Source organism: Tyto alba, unplaced genomic scaffold (assembly GCF_018691265.1).
Source record: "Tyto alba isolate M040663 unplaced genomic scaffold, T.alba_DEE_v4.0 Super-Scaffold_5, whole genome shotgun sequence".
NCBI classification, from domain to species: domain Eukaryota; kingdom Metazoa; phylum Chordata; class Aves; order Strigiformes; family Tytonidae; genus Tyto; species Tyto alba.
Window position 1 is genome coordinate 23336443 of NW_024881326.1, and position 16880 is coordinate 23353322.

Consider the following 16880-nt stretch of genomic DNA (forward strand, 5'->3'; position numbering starts at 1 on the left):
CTGGGCCCAGCCTGCCTCCAGAGCAGCGCCGAGGGACACCAATTCTTCATGTGACCCTCAGGGGCTGCTGAACAACCCCAGCTACTGGGCCAGAGTGGTGAGGGGTAAGGAATATGAATGCCAACTCCTAAATGCTCTTTGAGACTCTTCAGCAGATGCCAGCAGCCAGCAACAGAGGGAGTAAAGCAGCTCGTCCAAGGAGAGCAAAAGAAACTGGGTATACCAGGAAGATGTTAAACATGCATACACAGAGAGGGATCCCAGCTCTGCCAGGGGCCAGTGGAGCAAATTTCCCCTTCAGAACTGGGGGATTTTCTTACCTTGGAGAACAGAGAAAGCGCCAAAACTGGATCTCGGCCCATGAGAAACTGTATTCTGTCACTCTTCCGGGACGCTTTGGTAGTGCAACATCATGAAAACAACTCCTAAAAGCCCATAAGACAAGTCCAGAGTAGAAGAAGCCTCAAAGTAGCACTGTGGGCAGCAGGAGGGGCTCCCCACAGCACAGCACATGGCTGGTATTAGCCTTCAGCATCTCTTTTGACAAAAGTTCCTTGGATTGTTTCTGAAGCTGATCTGGCCAGCCTGCTTGCCCACCACCTCTTGGAGCATTCTCACTCATTGCTTGACTAACCTGTCCCTCCGTCCCAGAGCCTGTCCCTTCCCAGGTATGAACTGCTGCCCACTGAGGCAGCTCCAGTGGGTGGTACACTGGGCGATGAGCATCACAGCTTTGCAGCTCAGCCCCCCTCCTGCCCCCAGCCTCTCCACACATCAGGGCCAGCAACAGCATTGGTTTCTGCTGCATCATGGCTAGACTATGACCCCAGAGCAGCTGGAGTGCAGGAACATGGTCCTCTTCACCAGCTTCTGTCACAGGCTCTAGTCCCACAGTCCTTTTTATAAATTCCCACTCAAAAACATTCTGCATTTTCTGATCCCTCTCCAAAACAGGGCTACTGCACTAGAGCATAACTTCTTCTAGAAGAGGCTTCCTGGAGGTTGAATCTTAACAGTTCAATCTCCCAAAGGCTTAGGTTCATAGAAGAGTTGGTGGTACTTCCCTTCCCACCAACTGCCCACACCCCTCCCCCTAACTCCATACAAAAGGCTGAAAACACATTTTCCATCTCCAAAACCATTAAAAACAGAAAATCACATTTTATTTGCCATGAAGTGTTGATTGGTCACAAAAGCACCAGTATAAAACATACACCAAGTTATGCAGCTTGGGCAACAAGCCACTATCCACACTCCTTCATGTCCAGAAACAGTGACAAAGCCCTGAGAGGAAGTGACAGCTAGAAACCCTGCTGCATTGTTCCCAAGGAACTATTATCACAGTAAGAGACGTTCCTCAGCACACAAAATGTATTCATTTAATCCACAGGTCTTTTTTCCTTTAACAGGAATTCACTTGTATCACGACCGAAGTCAGGTTCTCTTAACCTAACCCAGTAGTGCCTAGGTAGAAGTGTAAGTCTGTGTTCCCAAATGCATTACAAATTTTGTAATTGTTCAATAATCTCATGATTTCAGCAAATTTTGAAGTAAGAGCGCTACAAGGCAGTTGTAACCTTCACTTGGGGTGAAGTTCTGCTTCTTTGGGCTCTACTGCAACACTGATAACACTGTTTGAATCTTTAAAAAGCACTTTGGGTTTCCTTTGGAAGGGAGAACCCAGGCCTGAGTGAAAGATGCAGAGAACTAACTCGGAGGTAAAGCCTCGGTGAGTGTATGGAGGGCAGACACACCAGAAATCAACAGTTCCTATTTAATTCTGCAGAGTCTAAGGGCCGAATATGGAAGCACGGGATTCTTGAATTTTAGACAAGAGCACAGGGGATGACACAGAAGATGGCTCCTCGGGGATCCCAAGCGGAATAATGAGAAATAGAAAGCAGCCTGGTTTTCACCCGGTCAAGGCCTTATTTCCTGCGATGGCAACTTTTTGCAGTCAAGATTTAGATGCACAGGCAAAAAACACACACACAGTAGTCCACATCAAATCCTGAGCAGCCTCACAGCAGTGAGCAAGGCTTAGACAGAGAAAAATTATTCCTGTTCCCTGAGCTGCAGTGCCAGGCAGCAGCACACCCGCTCAGTTCCGCTGACCGCACACCGCTGTGGACGGCAAAGCGCAGCAGAAGGTGGTAACTGCCCAGAGCACATCGGGGCATGCCAGCACAGCACCTTTTGGCTCAATTTTCCTGTAGATGGGGAGCACCAGAATGTGTCTTTGTTCTCTTCCACACCCGTATCTGCAGTCCAGCTGGATACTGGTTGGATGGGGTTAAGCATGCCCTGTCCATCAGCCTGGGGAGCCTGCAATGCGTTTTCCTGCCCTCTCCGCCTAAATATCTGGGGAGATCTCAGTGTCTAATTCACCTGTTCCTCCCCAAAACATACAGCACTAAAAATAAATAATATGGCTCGCTTTCATTTGAGGGCTGGGTTTTGAAGGGCAGAGGGTTGATTTGCTTTTTGTTGTTGTTGTTCTGCATTCTCAGTTTCTAATTGTTAAAGAAAAAAAACCACACGTATGTTAAAAATTTGTCATCCAAATGGCCATCTCATTGTTGAGTATATACGAAGCCAGACACAGTAGGAATCTCATGTTCCTTTTCCCTTTTGGGATCTACAACATGGCTGTATCTTTCTCCTCGGTGACATTGCAGGTAGGGACCCCAGTTTGCAGCAGGCCTGCAACAGCTTACAATGCGCTGGAAAGCAAAAACAAGGAGGCATTTAATGTCTTACCTTGTTAAAAGGCTATTGTTAAAGTTCAGTAAAGCTGTAACTCTAGATATGCCCCGCAACCTAACAAATGGCAAACAAACCACCAAAGTTTTTAAAAATCATTCAGAATGTCTTTGTGTTCAGTGGATTCTGGATACTGAAGTCAAACAAGCAGGAAAAGCTGTGACCAACAGGACTCTCTGGCAAAGTGTGGCAAGAAGAGTGTACCTCACATCTTGCACTTGCTCATTTCTGTGAGGAAAAGGAGGCAAAACTCCAGAAAACGTTATGGGGTTAGAAAGCGATAGAAATTCTTCAGAGAATTTAAAGCAGCTGGAGTAACAACAGTAACCATGAAAATCACTCTTGAATGTGTGGGTGCATTCCCAGAGAACTAGACTTTATCTTCTTATCAGAACACAGTCGAGTAAATTTGCCTCCAATGCAACTACCAGATGTGTGTTTTTGGTCTAAAGATCCAATTAACAAACACCTCAAGGTACTGAACATGTGTTGGAGAGAAGAAAGCACAGGCATTCCTGACAATGCCAAGGAAAGCAAGATTTGAGGCCATGACAGCTTTTCTATGTCCTTACCTGACAAAGGTTTCCTTCAGCTTTAACTATTTTTAAAAGAGCGACGACAGGAATCCAGACGACGCAGAAGATAATCATACACCAGCCAACAGCGGTTCCCCAGGCTGGATATAACACTGAGCCATACGTGGGAGGTGAAAATGTGACCAAAGACCAGACCAAAATTGCCTACAAAAACAATGGCAAAAAGATTAAGAGAGAAAAGCAGATTTCCAGCTAACTTGACCTTGTACTGTATTTCCAAGTTGGTTAAAAAAAAGATAAAGGGCTGAAAGGGCTATCTACAAATCCTGCACTGTTTCCTCTTGCTTTCTGAGTGTGAGAACGGTTGTGCAGGACTTGGTGTTCAGTCAGGCCAAGCAGTAAGACTGAAGGACAGGACTAAAAGACCACACTGACATGAACCCTAACACTTCAAGTACACCCATGTTTAAACAGAACTTGATCTCTGGGTTCTGTTGAAATCTGATGCTGGAGAATATAGAAGTTGCTGGATGAGCCCAGTACATTTCTCTGTATGTTTTCTATGTTCCCATGTTCACTTATTTACAGGAATGTAGGAAAGAATCTAAGATTAACTGTTGGCCAATATTGCTGCAGAAATATGATAATTTAGGAGCAGCATTTTCTAAACTGTAGTCCAGACAGATTAAAGGTAAGGAGCTGGCCAGAGTGACTTGCCGCTGCTCCCGGATTTGAGATGCTAATAAATTCTCTCACAGTAACATAAATCAACCATCACCACTCACAATTAGAGTCACAGGAGTAATGCAAAACTGAGACACACATAACAGGACATTAAAAAAGTCTCAGTTAGACAGGGGAATAACTGGACATCCAAAGAGCAAACCCAAGACAATGATCTATCCTGAAAACGGGATTTCCCTCAAAGGGGAAAACCCCCTAGGTTTTCAAAACATTTTTCTCACAGTCTGAAATGAAGATAATCCAGCTGCTAAAATGGGCAATCTGGTTGCTGTGTGTTACTTCTTGGAGTGCAGACCCAGCTCACCAGCAACTGATCTGAAGGTCCATCCTCTCTTGGATGGAGGAGTGGTATGCATCAGAAAGCACAGACAGCATGCAGTTTGCTTCACTGGCATAGTCATACACTGTCTTTATACGTAGGGCCTGGGCATTCAGCCCTGCATCTTCACATGGAAACCCCTTCAATATCCAATTTGTAAGTTCTGTGACACTAACACAATCCAGTCATCTACACTCACCATTAACAGCACAGGAGTAATGAAAAACCAGCACATTCTCCACCACAGCCAGAACAAACGGCTCTTCTTTCCAATCATCATTTCAATGTCCTCAATGAACCTGTTTCCTCCTGTTGAAAGGCAATGGTAGGGTGCATTGTAAAGCAGGTGCCTCCCTTGCAGGTGTGGTTACTCCAAAGGGATAGAATAAAGGCAATAGTCAAGGACTATTCTCCAATTTGGTGGTAACTGTTAAAGCTTTTCATCCACTTAAGATATAAATGCCTTACTGGGGTAATTAACATTTCAGAGACACTCTGACTGGGATTGTGTAGTCAAATAATGGATTATAAATGCAAATAATTTACCATAAATGTAGATGATGCCTATTATCTCCAGGACAGCTGCAATAAGGATTCCCCATCCAGCACAGAAGTGATCTATTAGGTTAACCCAGTAAATTCCTGCCTGTAGAACAAACCATAAAGAGGTAGGAATGTACCCAGTCCCAGTACTGTTTTTACACAAATAAAATAAATTGGACTGTTCAAGCCAATTTAACTAATCACAAGTCTGAGTTATTTAAATTAAATAATGTTCACAAATGTATGCTTAACCTGGGGAACTGGGAATTTAAAAATCTCTATGTCAAGTTGAAAAGCACATCTGACAAGGTACTGTAGATATGTATATTAATAACAACATATATGTATATGCAGAGTACATATAAGCAGCTGAAAGCAAGATTTAAATTTGGAACTTACAGTATTAAAGCTGATGCTGAAGTTTTAATACTTAAGCCACAGCAACAGCTACACCATTTATCGACTCTGGTAGGCTCATATATTCCTACATACACAAGTGTTCCACATGGGTTAAGCACAGATTTAAACATTCCCACGCAGTAGCAGGATCACAGAGCTGAAAAGAAGCTTTCAGCCATTTCACACTCTTGCATATCAAGTCCTTTGCAAACTTCCCTGCCATCATGTTTCATAATTTATGTGCTTTGCTTGACCTTACGACTGTCTGTCCACCCCAATTATCTTCTTCACATTCTCAGTCTAATTGCATACATTAATCTGCATTTCTAGATAGAGCAATTGTACAGTACTTACTGAAAATTTCTTGTATGTGTATACACACACACACACAGAGGAGAAGTAAACATACAATCTACAGATACTTGTGAGATAATAATTTTTTATAATGGGAACAGGCCATTTCCCAAATCCTGTTCCATTTGGTAGTCAGTTCTGAACAAAAAGATTCCATTAGCATCTATTAGCAGTACCCACAGTGCTGCAGACACACTGTATGCGTTTGCTTGAGATTACGCAAAGAACCTCCTGAACAGAGGAGCAGTGAATCAGGCCGATGGTTCACAGGTTCTGCACAGCCCTTCTATTTAAAAGCACATCTCCATTAAATAACCACAGAAAACCTCGGGTTCTTCAAAGCTCCTCTCTGGGAATTTCTTACTTGCATGTCAAGGCACACTAGCAGAACAAGAGTCTCTCAAATTGATCCATGCAAACAGGAACAGTTGGAAAGGATATTTTGACTTACCACTTGCAGCATAACTAAGCCCACTGCCAAAAAATAATTTGTCTTACCTGAGTAACACAGGTGAGACCGAGAAGGAAGAGCAATATGCACACAGCCAGGGTTACAGGGATTCTTAACTTTTTCATCACTTTGGGATATATATCTTGTATGGTGGTTGTAAGTGTTTCTGCAAAGGAAGAAATGTGGGTTTTGAGCAGCACAAAAATGCTAATGCTCATTTCAAAAAGCCATGGGTTACTTAAAAAAATCCCACTCACCTATGGTGGCAAACTGAGAGTCAAGGCCCAAGAGCAGGAGCATGAAGAAAAACAAGAAGGACCACAGAGGAGAAACTGGTAATTTGGAGAGAGCCTCTGGGTAGGCTACAAATGCCAGATCAAAACCTGGAAAGCAGTAGAAGGAAGGAGGTTATTGTCATGCCATGGTGAAAGCAGGACCTGGTACCAAAAGCACAACAATCGGCCTACCTGAGTCCACAACCTCCGAGACGGGTCTCTCGGACACAAATGCCATATGTCCCAAGATGGAGAATATTGCAAACCCAGCAAAAACGCTGGTGAGGCAGTTTGTTACACAAACTAAAATAGCATCCGAGTAGCAGTTGTTGTGGAACTTATTGTATGAAGACAGAGCAACAAGCCCACCCCATGCCACAGACAGGGAGTAGAATATCTGGGTGGCTGCATCTTTCCAAACCTACCAGAAATAAGAACATGAGAATTATTGTATTACTTACAGTAACATAATCATTTAAGTCTGCCCTCTTGTGGAGCCTCAAGGGGTTTTCTACATTTAGTCTGAATATCTAATTCTGTTACATATGAATTTTAGAGTAGGTAGCACACCGGTGACCTCTCAGTCCCAAGATCTCCAAAGGTCACATCCCAAGCATGTTGCCAAATACCTGAGTCTTTCTGGGCTAGCTTTGAAGAGATTCAATTCATTCATACATGTGAGTTGTCAAGATATGAATTTTGTCACAGTGCCAATGAGTAAGGAAAACCAGGACAGTGTCGCAGGAGTGAGAACTTCCACGTACCCTCCCACTTGTGTTCCTCACACCGCGACCCAGACAAACCACTTCTGTCGCTGCTGCAGCCCCTCAGTGCCAAGTGCTCACATAAAATACCACAAATAAATATGGCACAAAGTATTTTCTTTTAGTAAAACTGAGGTAATATTCACATAAGCTAGAACAAACAAATCCAGGCTTTCTTTGTACAAGGTGCCCTTCTCGGTCTACCTAATTTCTCAAGCTAATTTCCTGGGCAAGGCACAGCCTGAATTTCAAACTCAGGAGTTCCTTCAACCTTCTGATAAGGTCGCTTGAAGTTATCAGTAACCAAAGCAGGTGGGACTCATGCAACAAGAGCAATTCCTGATCCCACAGCAAGAATTTTCTTAGCAGGCCTTGCTAAGACGAAACTCCAGCATGACTCCCAAGAGCTGCTCAGAGGCAATACCACAGTTGTCATCACTGTCTGGTTTGGCAAGGAGGGGGCAGAAGGTGGTTAGTTTTTAGATTGAGAGTAGCTAGAATAGGGGCTAGACATCTGATAGAGCTGAAGGTTGCTCAAAAACCAGAACCCAGCTGCAGATACAAAATGCAGGGAAGGACCTGACTGGGTGAAAAAGGAGTTGCTCTGCAAGCGACAGGCCCACAGAACCACAGAAGTGTGTCACGCTTCCAGGGCCGACACTACCTCTCACCTCTGCCTCCATCAGCTTGGTGATGTTGGACTGTCTCCCAATGTAGTATTCAATGCCATCCAGAGCACCTTCCAGGGTGGCACCTCGCACCAGCAAGATGAGCAGGATGACGTACGGGAAGAGTGCGGTAAAGTAGACGACCTGCAGAAAGAAGGGCAGGGACACATATTAGAAATGCAGGGAGGCACAGACCTCCGTGCAGAAGGAATGGCCGGGTTTTAGGTTAAGGTCTGCTGGTACAAATGAAAACCAGGTGATCAGGGAAGTGAACGCACACCAAGCGCTAACCCATCTGGCTTAGCTGGTTCTGGAGCTGCATTCCAGCAGAAGCAGAAGGCCCAAGCCACATATCCACTTTTCAGATAGCAGTTGACCAGTTTCAGAAATGTGTGTTCTGACATGATTTACTGCTGTATCAAGGCCTGGACTCAGCTACCCCAGAGGTCTCTCGCTATGCAACGCTTCTAACAAACGCAAACTGAAAGCCAGTCAAAATTAGGCAACCAAGATAGAATTATCTCCTGCTGAGACTGAAAAGAAAGGAAAAAAGAAAAGCCATGCAGGAAGCTTTCTTTACCGGGAACAAGGACTTTTAGGTTCTCTCAGACAGATTTTTTTTTTTGTTTGTCTACACAATTTCCAGCACAATGGGATCCAGGCCAGAAGCAGGGCTAAGAAGTGCTATTATCATGCAGGCTACGTTCAACAATACTCTTGTTTCTCGAGTCTTAGTTTCAGTGTTACGCAGACAGATAATTGACCCGGTACTGCTGGTTACACCAAGCCAAAGCATTGCACCATCACATGGTGATACCTCCTTCATATTTGCCTGGAATAGTCAATTCCCTCTGCTCTTCATCTTGACTTGTTCCTGCCCAGCTAGATTCTTCTGAGTCTTACCTTAGTCCTCAGAGAGGCTTACCTTCGTGCCAGAAGAGAGGTGACAACAGGAAGAGCCAATTGCCAGGAACCCAAAGAATGCGAGTTTAAGAGGAGCCATGCAGCAGAACAACTGTGGCTGGGGAAGCACAGATTCTCCACCCTGATGTGCTGAGACGGGAGGGCAGAAAGCTCCAAATGAAAGGAGAATAGGAGACATCAGACTGAAGTAAGACAGGCAGTGAGGAACCATGGAAAGGCACAATGGCAGAAGAAATCAAAAGGGAAAAAAAAAAAAAAAAATCAGTGCAGAAAGGGTGAGAGAAAGAATGAAGGCAATTGAGATGGAGGAAATAGCAATGGAGATGCAAATTGGAGGTAAGAAAGGAGTATGGGAAAGAAGGATCTAAACCAGGAAAAGGGCCTCAGTCAGGGAAGAATGATATTCAGCCTTCCTGAAGTCTGGAGAGGAGCCAACTTAGCCCAAGGAAAGCTCCAGTAGCTATGGAAATGGGAGCTCAGCAGAGCCCGAGAAACAAGCACCTTTTGACCTGGTCCCTAAAAGCAGCTTGAATATGAACAACATTTCACAATCTGGCAGGAACCCACACACACACACATCTGTTCGCTGCACTTGACCTGTACTGTCGAAACATCTCAGCTATTCTGGAGGTGCAAATAACTACCGGGTGTTCCCAGGGCGTGTGCACACGCGTGCAGTCACATGCGCACGTCCGTCCTCATGACAGGCTGTGTGACTGCCAAAAACTCAGCTGGGATCACCTGCACGACAGCAAGATCCCCAAATACATGGCAGCCCTGGTAGAGCTAAGAAACCCATGTGTTAAGTAACTGCTGTGTAATCAGCACCTTACTCATGCTTTATGTAACAGTTATGAAGACAAGGAGCAGAAAGAAAGTCAAATGCTGAGTCCAGCAGAGGGTAGTGGATTAGAACTGCATCCTGCCTTGTGCTAACCTTCCCCGAGCCCAACTGACATTGGAAGGGCAGGATCAGGCCAAAAGTCTGCTACTTGCTCTTCCTAACTTACCTTTCCAGAAGATTTTATTCCTTTAAACAACACAGCTCCAACAATCATCCAGGACAGGAGAAGGCAGAGCGCCAGGTACCACACAATGTTACCGGTCTCGTCCAACCCACTTGAGCGTTGAAGAGCCACTTTACTGAAAGCACAAAACACTGTGATGAGAAAAGGGCAACAGCAGCACACACTCCTTTTCGGCTACTTCTTGAAGGAAAGTGAGCTGGTTTCTGCAGATATTACAAGACCCTGCAGCAGTTTCCATGAGTGTGCACGACTGGCACTGAAAAACTGAGTAGGTAACTGCATTTTTCCTGTCTTTTTAAAGTCTACCAGCCCTCAGCTCTCCATACATCTCCTCACTAGGCCTCCCTCAGCTCTTTCACGTTAACCATGAAATTCCAATGGCAAGAGAAGAGCCAATAAGAAGAATCAGTTCCCAGGAACCCAGGGAACATGAGACACATGGAAACCATGTGGCTAAAGAAACGGCAATTTCTCAACAGGACTAGATTCAGAATAAGGTTCAGAATTTCTTTTGCACAGTTACTCTTAGGAAAAAAGTATATGCCTTACATAAAGATGCTAAGTAGTCCCTACCACAACTCCAGAGAAAAGGCACTTCTTTAAGCTGGAGTATTTTTCAACTTGCTACAGATTGCCACAGGATGACTCATTTGCTTCTCTCTATATATATATTTTTTTTTTTTTAAAGTGCCCAGACTCATCAATTAAAATCTAAGTCGCTTCTGCACAGATTTGCATGCCCACCCCCCCGACTAGATTGTTTCTGGACAGCAAGGTAAGACAAAAAGAGGATATACATTCAAAACCACAATGCATAATAAATGCACTTTTAGCAATTTCCTTAGAATATTTACTTACTTCCAGTACTGCTCACTGGGAAATTGCACTGGTTTGTAGTTCATGGTGCCATTCAAACATGTGAGATTGTTGCTTGTGATGAATGAGTAGTTTGCATGAATGATTTCTCCATCTAAGGTTGTGTTGCAGTCACTTACTAAAAGAAAGCAAACAAGCAAGAAGGGATCGTTACCACAGCGATGACTATTACAAAAATCAGACTATTATAGCAACTATGTTTTCTAAACAGTTACAGCTTCAGTTTGCCTACTAACAACATTCAGAAACAAACCTGAACTACCACTTGCAGCTTGTACTCTGGCTGTAAATCAAAACACCAAGAATCTGGTGTGCTCAGCTCCACCTGTCACTTATCAAGAATACTTGCAAAAATCAGAACTGAGGGTCATTAAGATTGTAGCCTCGATTGCTCAGTGAAAACCTTTATCCAAAGACAAGGTTACACACAGATCAACCTCTAGCAACATAATCTTATTATGGCATAGGGTTTACTAGTGCCCTTTAAACACTTTCCTTGAGGGGTGGGAGGTGAATGCTGTTTGGGGTTTTTTGGGTTGGGATTTTTTTTTGCCAGAATATACTGTAAAGAATACTATATCAGCATTTACTGGAAAAGTCTTGTTGAAACCTATTTCAGAACAGCTTCTTCAGTTCAGTTTTTTATTCCTCCAGCACTCACAAATTTTGAGCTAAAATATTTTTGTTTAGCCCGTAAGCAAGTGTCAACATTTTGTTAAAGAAAGCATCTCAACTTCATTTTATGAAACCTAGGAATCTTATTCAGCTATCTGGTTAAGTGAGTTACAATTACATTAACACTTGGAAACACATTTCCAGATACTACCTACTAATTATCTCGCCAACTTCACCTTTTGCCTTAAGCTGGTCTGATACGGAAACTACTGAGATAACAAGTCTTTGGTCGTACATGTGCTGCCAAACATCATGAACAATAGAATGAAGATAATGTTGAATAAAGTGTGAAGCCAGTGCCTCACTGGTGCTCAGAATTACCATAGCCACAGGGGAGGCAAGGGGCAATGAAAGAACCCCCAGTAAAAGCCACAGCAATACTCCTGCTTGATGTGAGGAAGGTATGTGCTTTGCCAAGAAGCCTGATGAAATGGGAATGCGGTATTTCCAGGGACTGTATGTACTAGAAGAAACCTTTTAAAGGAGAAAAAAAGGACACCAGCAAGGAGGCTTCAGCCCAGCTCTCCGTAGATTTCCCAAGCACTCAGAACTGGTGGCAGGGAAGCAGACAAGCACCAACTCCCATGTGTTCAGAGGCAAAACTCCAGGAAGGATTTTTTCAAGGCACACATAGCTGTCTTACTCCTGTAATTTATCCCAGAAAACAGTATGAAGTACAAATATATAAACCAGTACTATTAAGCCCCATCTGTTAAGTACGGTACCTAATCGCGTTTTGCTGCAGAACTCATCTGCCCAGGAAAAGCAGTCTGACCACGGAAGCACTTTTTGAAAAGAGGCAAATAAGTAGTAAAGTGCGTAAGCAATGATAACGTTGTAGTAGATCGCCACGAATGTTGAGATGATGACCATTGTGATGCCCACTCCTAGAAAAGAGAAAGACAAAATGTCTTAACCCCAAATTTGGGTTGGGGGAAAAAAAAAAAAAAAGGAAAAAAAAAAAAAAAAAGAAAGAGAAAAAAGAGAGAGGCCTTCACTTGACTTTTAAAGGGCTACTTGGGAAAAAGTTGAAGTTGTTTTTTGTTTGTGTTTCAAATAATTTTGAACAGCGAGCAAATAGGGAAACTGTAAAGCCGTGAAATGAAGGATATGATCGAAACTGAGCATCTCAATGTGGTTCTGACACAGTTTGAATCAGGCCCACAGAAAAACTGGACTAGCTGCCAAGTCCAAATCCAAGTCAATATTTTCTACTCTCCCAGTTCAGTATGAAGCTTTGATTCCTAGTAAAATAAAAGCAATGATGCTAGGGCTGACCAGGACAATTTAAAGATCCCATTTTAATGAATGCTTTTGCCAATAAATGAGAAGCAACACAGAAGAGTAAATCTGTGCCAGTAATGCTGTTATCCTCTTTCATTAAAATGAACTTTGTTATTCAAGTTTGGGAAAGTCTGCCAAACTGTCCTAATCATCTTAGAAACTATATTTAAGTTGATACCTTGAGATACATAAAAGATTTGCTGTGTCTATAGACTTCTGCTCTAAAGCTAAATACATTGGTTTCATGAAAGGTTGCTTGTGCTGCAGAACGGAGACTGGCAAAAAGAGTAAGCACTTAGGCAGCCAGCCAGACTGTAATCCCTTTTGTTTCTTTAGAAAGCGGCAAGTAAAATTCTTATTGCATCAGAAAGAAACTTCCTTGTTCCTACATTAATTTCTCTGGTAGATATAGAGGACAAACAAGACCAATTACATAATCCTTTATACCCATCAGTACAGGACCTGAACGGATAGGACCAAGTAAAGTACATGGTTAGTTGTTTCCAAACACATAAATCTCCCTATGAAATTTAAACCCTCATAGAGGCAGGAAAACTACCCCTACAGAGCGCAACTATTTCTATTATCACAAGAGGCACTGCACCTCTTGAAGACAGAGCCCAGCCTATATTATCACACCAGCGGATGACTCCCAAGGCAGCGAGTTGGATGAACAGCATTGCATAAAGCAATTAGACCCACGTGCCCATGCCAACGCTGGTAGTCAAACACAGAATTAGCCCATCCAACATGGAACTGTCTTCTAAGCTACATAGGACATAAAGCGTAAAGCAACAGAGATAAAGTTAACTTCTAAAACTTATTTTCAGGTGTTGCACACAGTGCCAGGTGTCTAACTGAGGTTTTCCCGCACAGAGCAAACGAGGTGACTTCCTTCTGGCTGGACAGCTGCAGTTAGGGTGATGTGCTGTGTAACATCAAGAGAATCACTGATAAAACTTCTCATAATTGACAGCCTTTTGGGGGAAATCTTTAACCCACATCTGTTTAATTAATTGAATAATAAGGAAGTTCTAACCGGGAACACAATACTGACTTTGTAACACTGGGAATATTCTCCAGACGGAAACTGGCTTCTCGGAATTAGTAACTTGGTGAAGAAATCATTAATTCATATCTGTTTATTAGAATAAAAAAAGATCTAAGGAAACCTAATAATACCAACCTTGAAACAATGGTAATATTCTCCAGACGGAAATTGGCCCTAGACTGGCAAACTGCCCCAGGGAACATTCCATGAAAAATAAGGGCAAGCCAGCTAACGCCAACATCAGGGTGTATGGGATTAGAAAAGCACCTGAGGGGAGAGAGGGGAAAAAAACCCAGATACACATACAGAGAAAACAATGAATCTTCCAGTATTCAACACAGTTCTATGACATTTTGTTCTTCCCTTTTCCCCCTACCCCATATATCCATCCCACTGTGGTTTTTTTTTTTTTTTGCTTTTTGCAGAATAGAGGGATTTGTTTGTAAGTGCTGTTTTCTGTAAGACTAAATAGTACCTGCGATGAAGAGGCACAGATTACCAGAACTAGTGATTTACATGGGACAGCTTCACTTACAGAATCAAAAGGAGTTTACAAAAACCTCTCAAAGCCATACTATTCTCAAGCAAGCAAGAGCACTGCTCAGCTATAGGCACCATCAGCTTTGTCTGCTTTCTAGCTTATCTTCCAGCTTTTAATTTAAAAGGAAACAGAGCCATTCCTTCATGTACTTGGCTGTGATTTGCAACTGCTCTATTAGAGTAGCTACTGGACGTCAAAGCACGAAAGTTATTTTCTATGGTTGGCTGCGTCCTGTGTCAAACAGCATCTCAGCGTGGCTCTTGTTCGAGGCCGTTTTAAAGTGCACATTAACCTGATATCAGTGAGAGCCCTGTTCTGCAAAAGGGACTGGCACATCTTTGTGCGCGCGCAGAAGATAGGGAAAGTGAGAGCACAGGTTTCCTAAACATGACCTGATATCCCAGCAGAAATCTGTCCTCTTCACTCTCAGTGAGCTTAAAGCAATCAGGGACCCAGTTCTGCCAGGAACTGAAAATACCTGCTGTAATTTAAGGAAGTGAATAGTCCCACAGAATTAACTGGATTACTCCTGTGTTTCGAAACAAGGATGTAACAGTTGTCTTTATCAATCGTGGGCAAGGGGCACAGAGCAGGATACAAGCAGCAGCACAAATACGCTTTAAATGCAAAGATTTCTCCTGCGGCAGATAAGGGGAAAAAAAAAAATGTCTAGTGGAAAGGCTGATGTCACGACTTGTTTTGCTTTCACAATTTTCTTCATTAACCATAGGTAATACAAGCCAGCCAAGCTCACTCCAATAAATCTTCTGAAACAAGAATGCCATCTTGTGTTCCACACGCAGCTGTATGGGCTGTGCTGAATTCACAGTCCAGAATTCACCTTCCATCGACTGTTAGGCAGAGCAAATAAGTGCATACAAGTAAGTCCTCTGCAATTACTTGGCATTTATGCTCTCTTTAATTGCGAACGGTTGCCTGGCAGGTAGGCAAAGCTCTGGAATAGCAGCCGGGGAAGCCAGTGTGTCCATTTGGCTTTGCCACTACTTTATTGTGTAAGCAGGTAGAGGCTCTCTGCCTCACACTTCCCAAATATCTGACAGGGGATAATTATTGAGCTTGGATAATTATTCCAGTTTAGCTTGTTTGCCTGGCAAAACAAAGGTGCAGAGGGGATTCAATTGCTCTCTATAAACATATCAAGGAGGTAAGCACTGGGGAGGGAGAACAGCTATTTGGGTCAGTAGAAGATATTGGCACATTGATGAAAAGATGCATGTTGGTCACGAGTAAAACCAGAAGAGGTCTGGAATTCTCAGGTGGAAACTTGCAATTAAAACTAAATGCTATTTCCTTCCTCAGCTGGTACCCAAAAAGCACAGAGGTGCCTCTTACTCCTCTTCCCACTCCCATCAGCAGGCACTATCCCACTTCCCAGGGTGATGCTCCCACCCAGCTTTGACAAAACGTGCCCAGCCTCAGGGCTGGCCCTTGGAGCCGGTCCTCCCCTCTCTTGGGGACAGCGAGGTGTGCCCACCCACCACTCCCATTCAATACAGGTACCTCCGCCGTTCTGGTAGGTGAGGTAAGGAAACCGCCAGACGTTGCCCAGGCCCACGGCGTAGCCCACCATGGAGAGCAGGTAGTCGCCTTTGTTTGACCAGTTGCCACGCTCCAGGTTCTCATCGCTGTCACTGGCGTGGGCATCTTTTTCATTTGACAAACTGAAGTCCTTGGAAGAGAAGAAGGAAGGCTCAGGATCACCCCACAGGCAAGCGGGGCAGTCATATCCTCATTTCTCTGTCCAGAACAGCACCTTGGTGTCGCTGGGCAGGGCAGCTAGACAGGGTGGGCAGAGCCAGGTGGGCTACCAGTCCAGCTGATCCCTGGCAGGACAGCACGGACCTGTTACAGAGGCTCCCACCAGAGAGCCCAAACAAACTTTAGGGCCGGGCTTGCCCTGCTCCCACCTTGGTCCCCTGTGCTGTCAGCTGCTGGGGACATCACCCTCAGGGGACTCTCCTGCTCTGCCCCTACCCTGTTCGGATCTTCACCCCTCTACATATCCGTAGGCCCACCTTGAAAACACCCGCGCAGGTGCCCCCACACCTATCCAGGTCTCATCCCAACTCATCCCTCTTTACCTCCCCCAGTGCCCCCCCGTGCTCCCATACCTGTCTGGCTCTCACCTGCCCAGACAACCCCCTACCCGCCCAGTGTCCCAGAGCTGCCCGGGTGCCCTCTGCCTACCTGGGCACCTCCACACCTGCCTGGGAATGTTCCCCCACACCCGCCCACATGCCTCCTTACCCCACCTGCCCGGGTTCCCCCAGCTGTTGGCCGGCTGCCCCCCCTCACCTTCTTCTTCCCGCAGGAGAGGAAGCCCGGCAGGCTGAGCATCCCCATCGCCTCCGGAGCCGCTCCGCTCTGCCCGCGCCTCCCGGCGCCCGGCCCTTTATCGGAGCCGCCTCCCTCCCTCCCTCCCTCCCGCCCCCCCGCCCCGCCGGGAACCGCAGCCCCGGGGCTGCCCCGCCGCCCCTCCCGCAGCCCCCCCTCGCCTCCCGGCCCGGCCCGGCCCAGCCCGGCGCCCGCTCACCCTCCTCCAGCCCCGCTCCCACTTCCTCGGGAACACCCACCTACCCGGCCGCCTGCCCACTTCCCCTCCTAAACACCCCCCCCTGCCCTCCCCACGCCCGCCCCTCCTCGCCTTACCCCGACCCACTTCCC

General features: G+C 45.0%; 1 protein-coding gene across 1 annotated transcript; it reads right to left on the bottom strand.

Moving 5' to 3' along the window:
• Nucleotides 1-1141: 1141 nt before the first annotated feature.
• On the bottom strand, nucleotides 1142-16579 carry SLC6A14 (solute carrier family 6 member 14). Its single transcript, XM_032991877.2, has 14 exons — nucleotides 16512-16579; nucleotides 15717-15885; nucleotides 13790-13921; nucleotides 12045-12206; nucleotides 10627-10762; nucleotides 9751-9883; nucleotides 7820-7960; nucleotides 6577-6805; nucleotides 6367-6492; nucleotides 6157-6275; nucleotides 4909-5008; nucleotides 4562-4671; nucleotides 3336-3503; nucleotides 1142-2723 (listed from the first exon to the last, which is right to left on the bottom strand). Exons 1-14 carry the CDS (start codon nucleotides 16557-16559, stop codon nucleotides 2574-2576), a joined length of 1923 nt encoding a protein of 640 aa, XP_032847768.1. The 5' UTR covers nucleotides 16560-16579; the 3' UTR covers nucleotides 1142-2573.
• Between the last annotated feature and the right edge of the window lie 301 nt (nucleotides 16580-16880).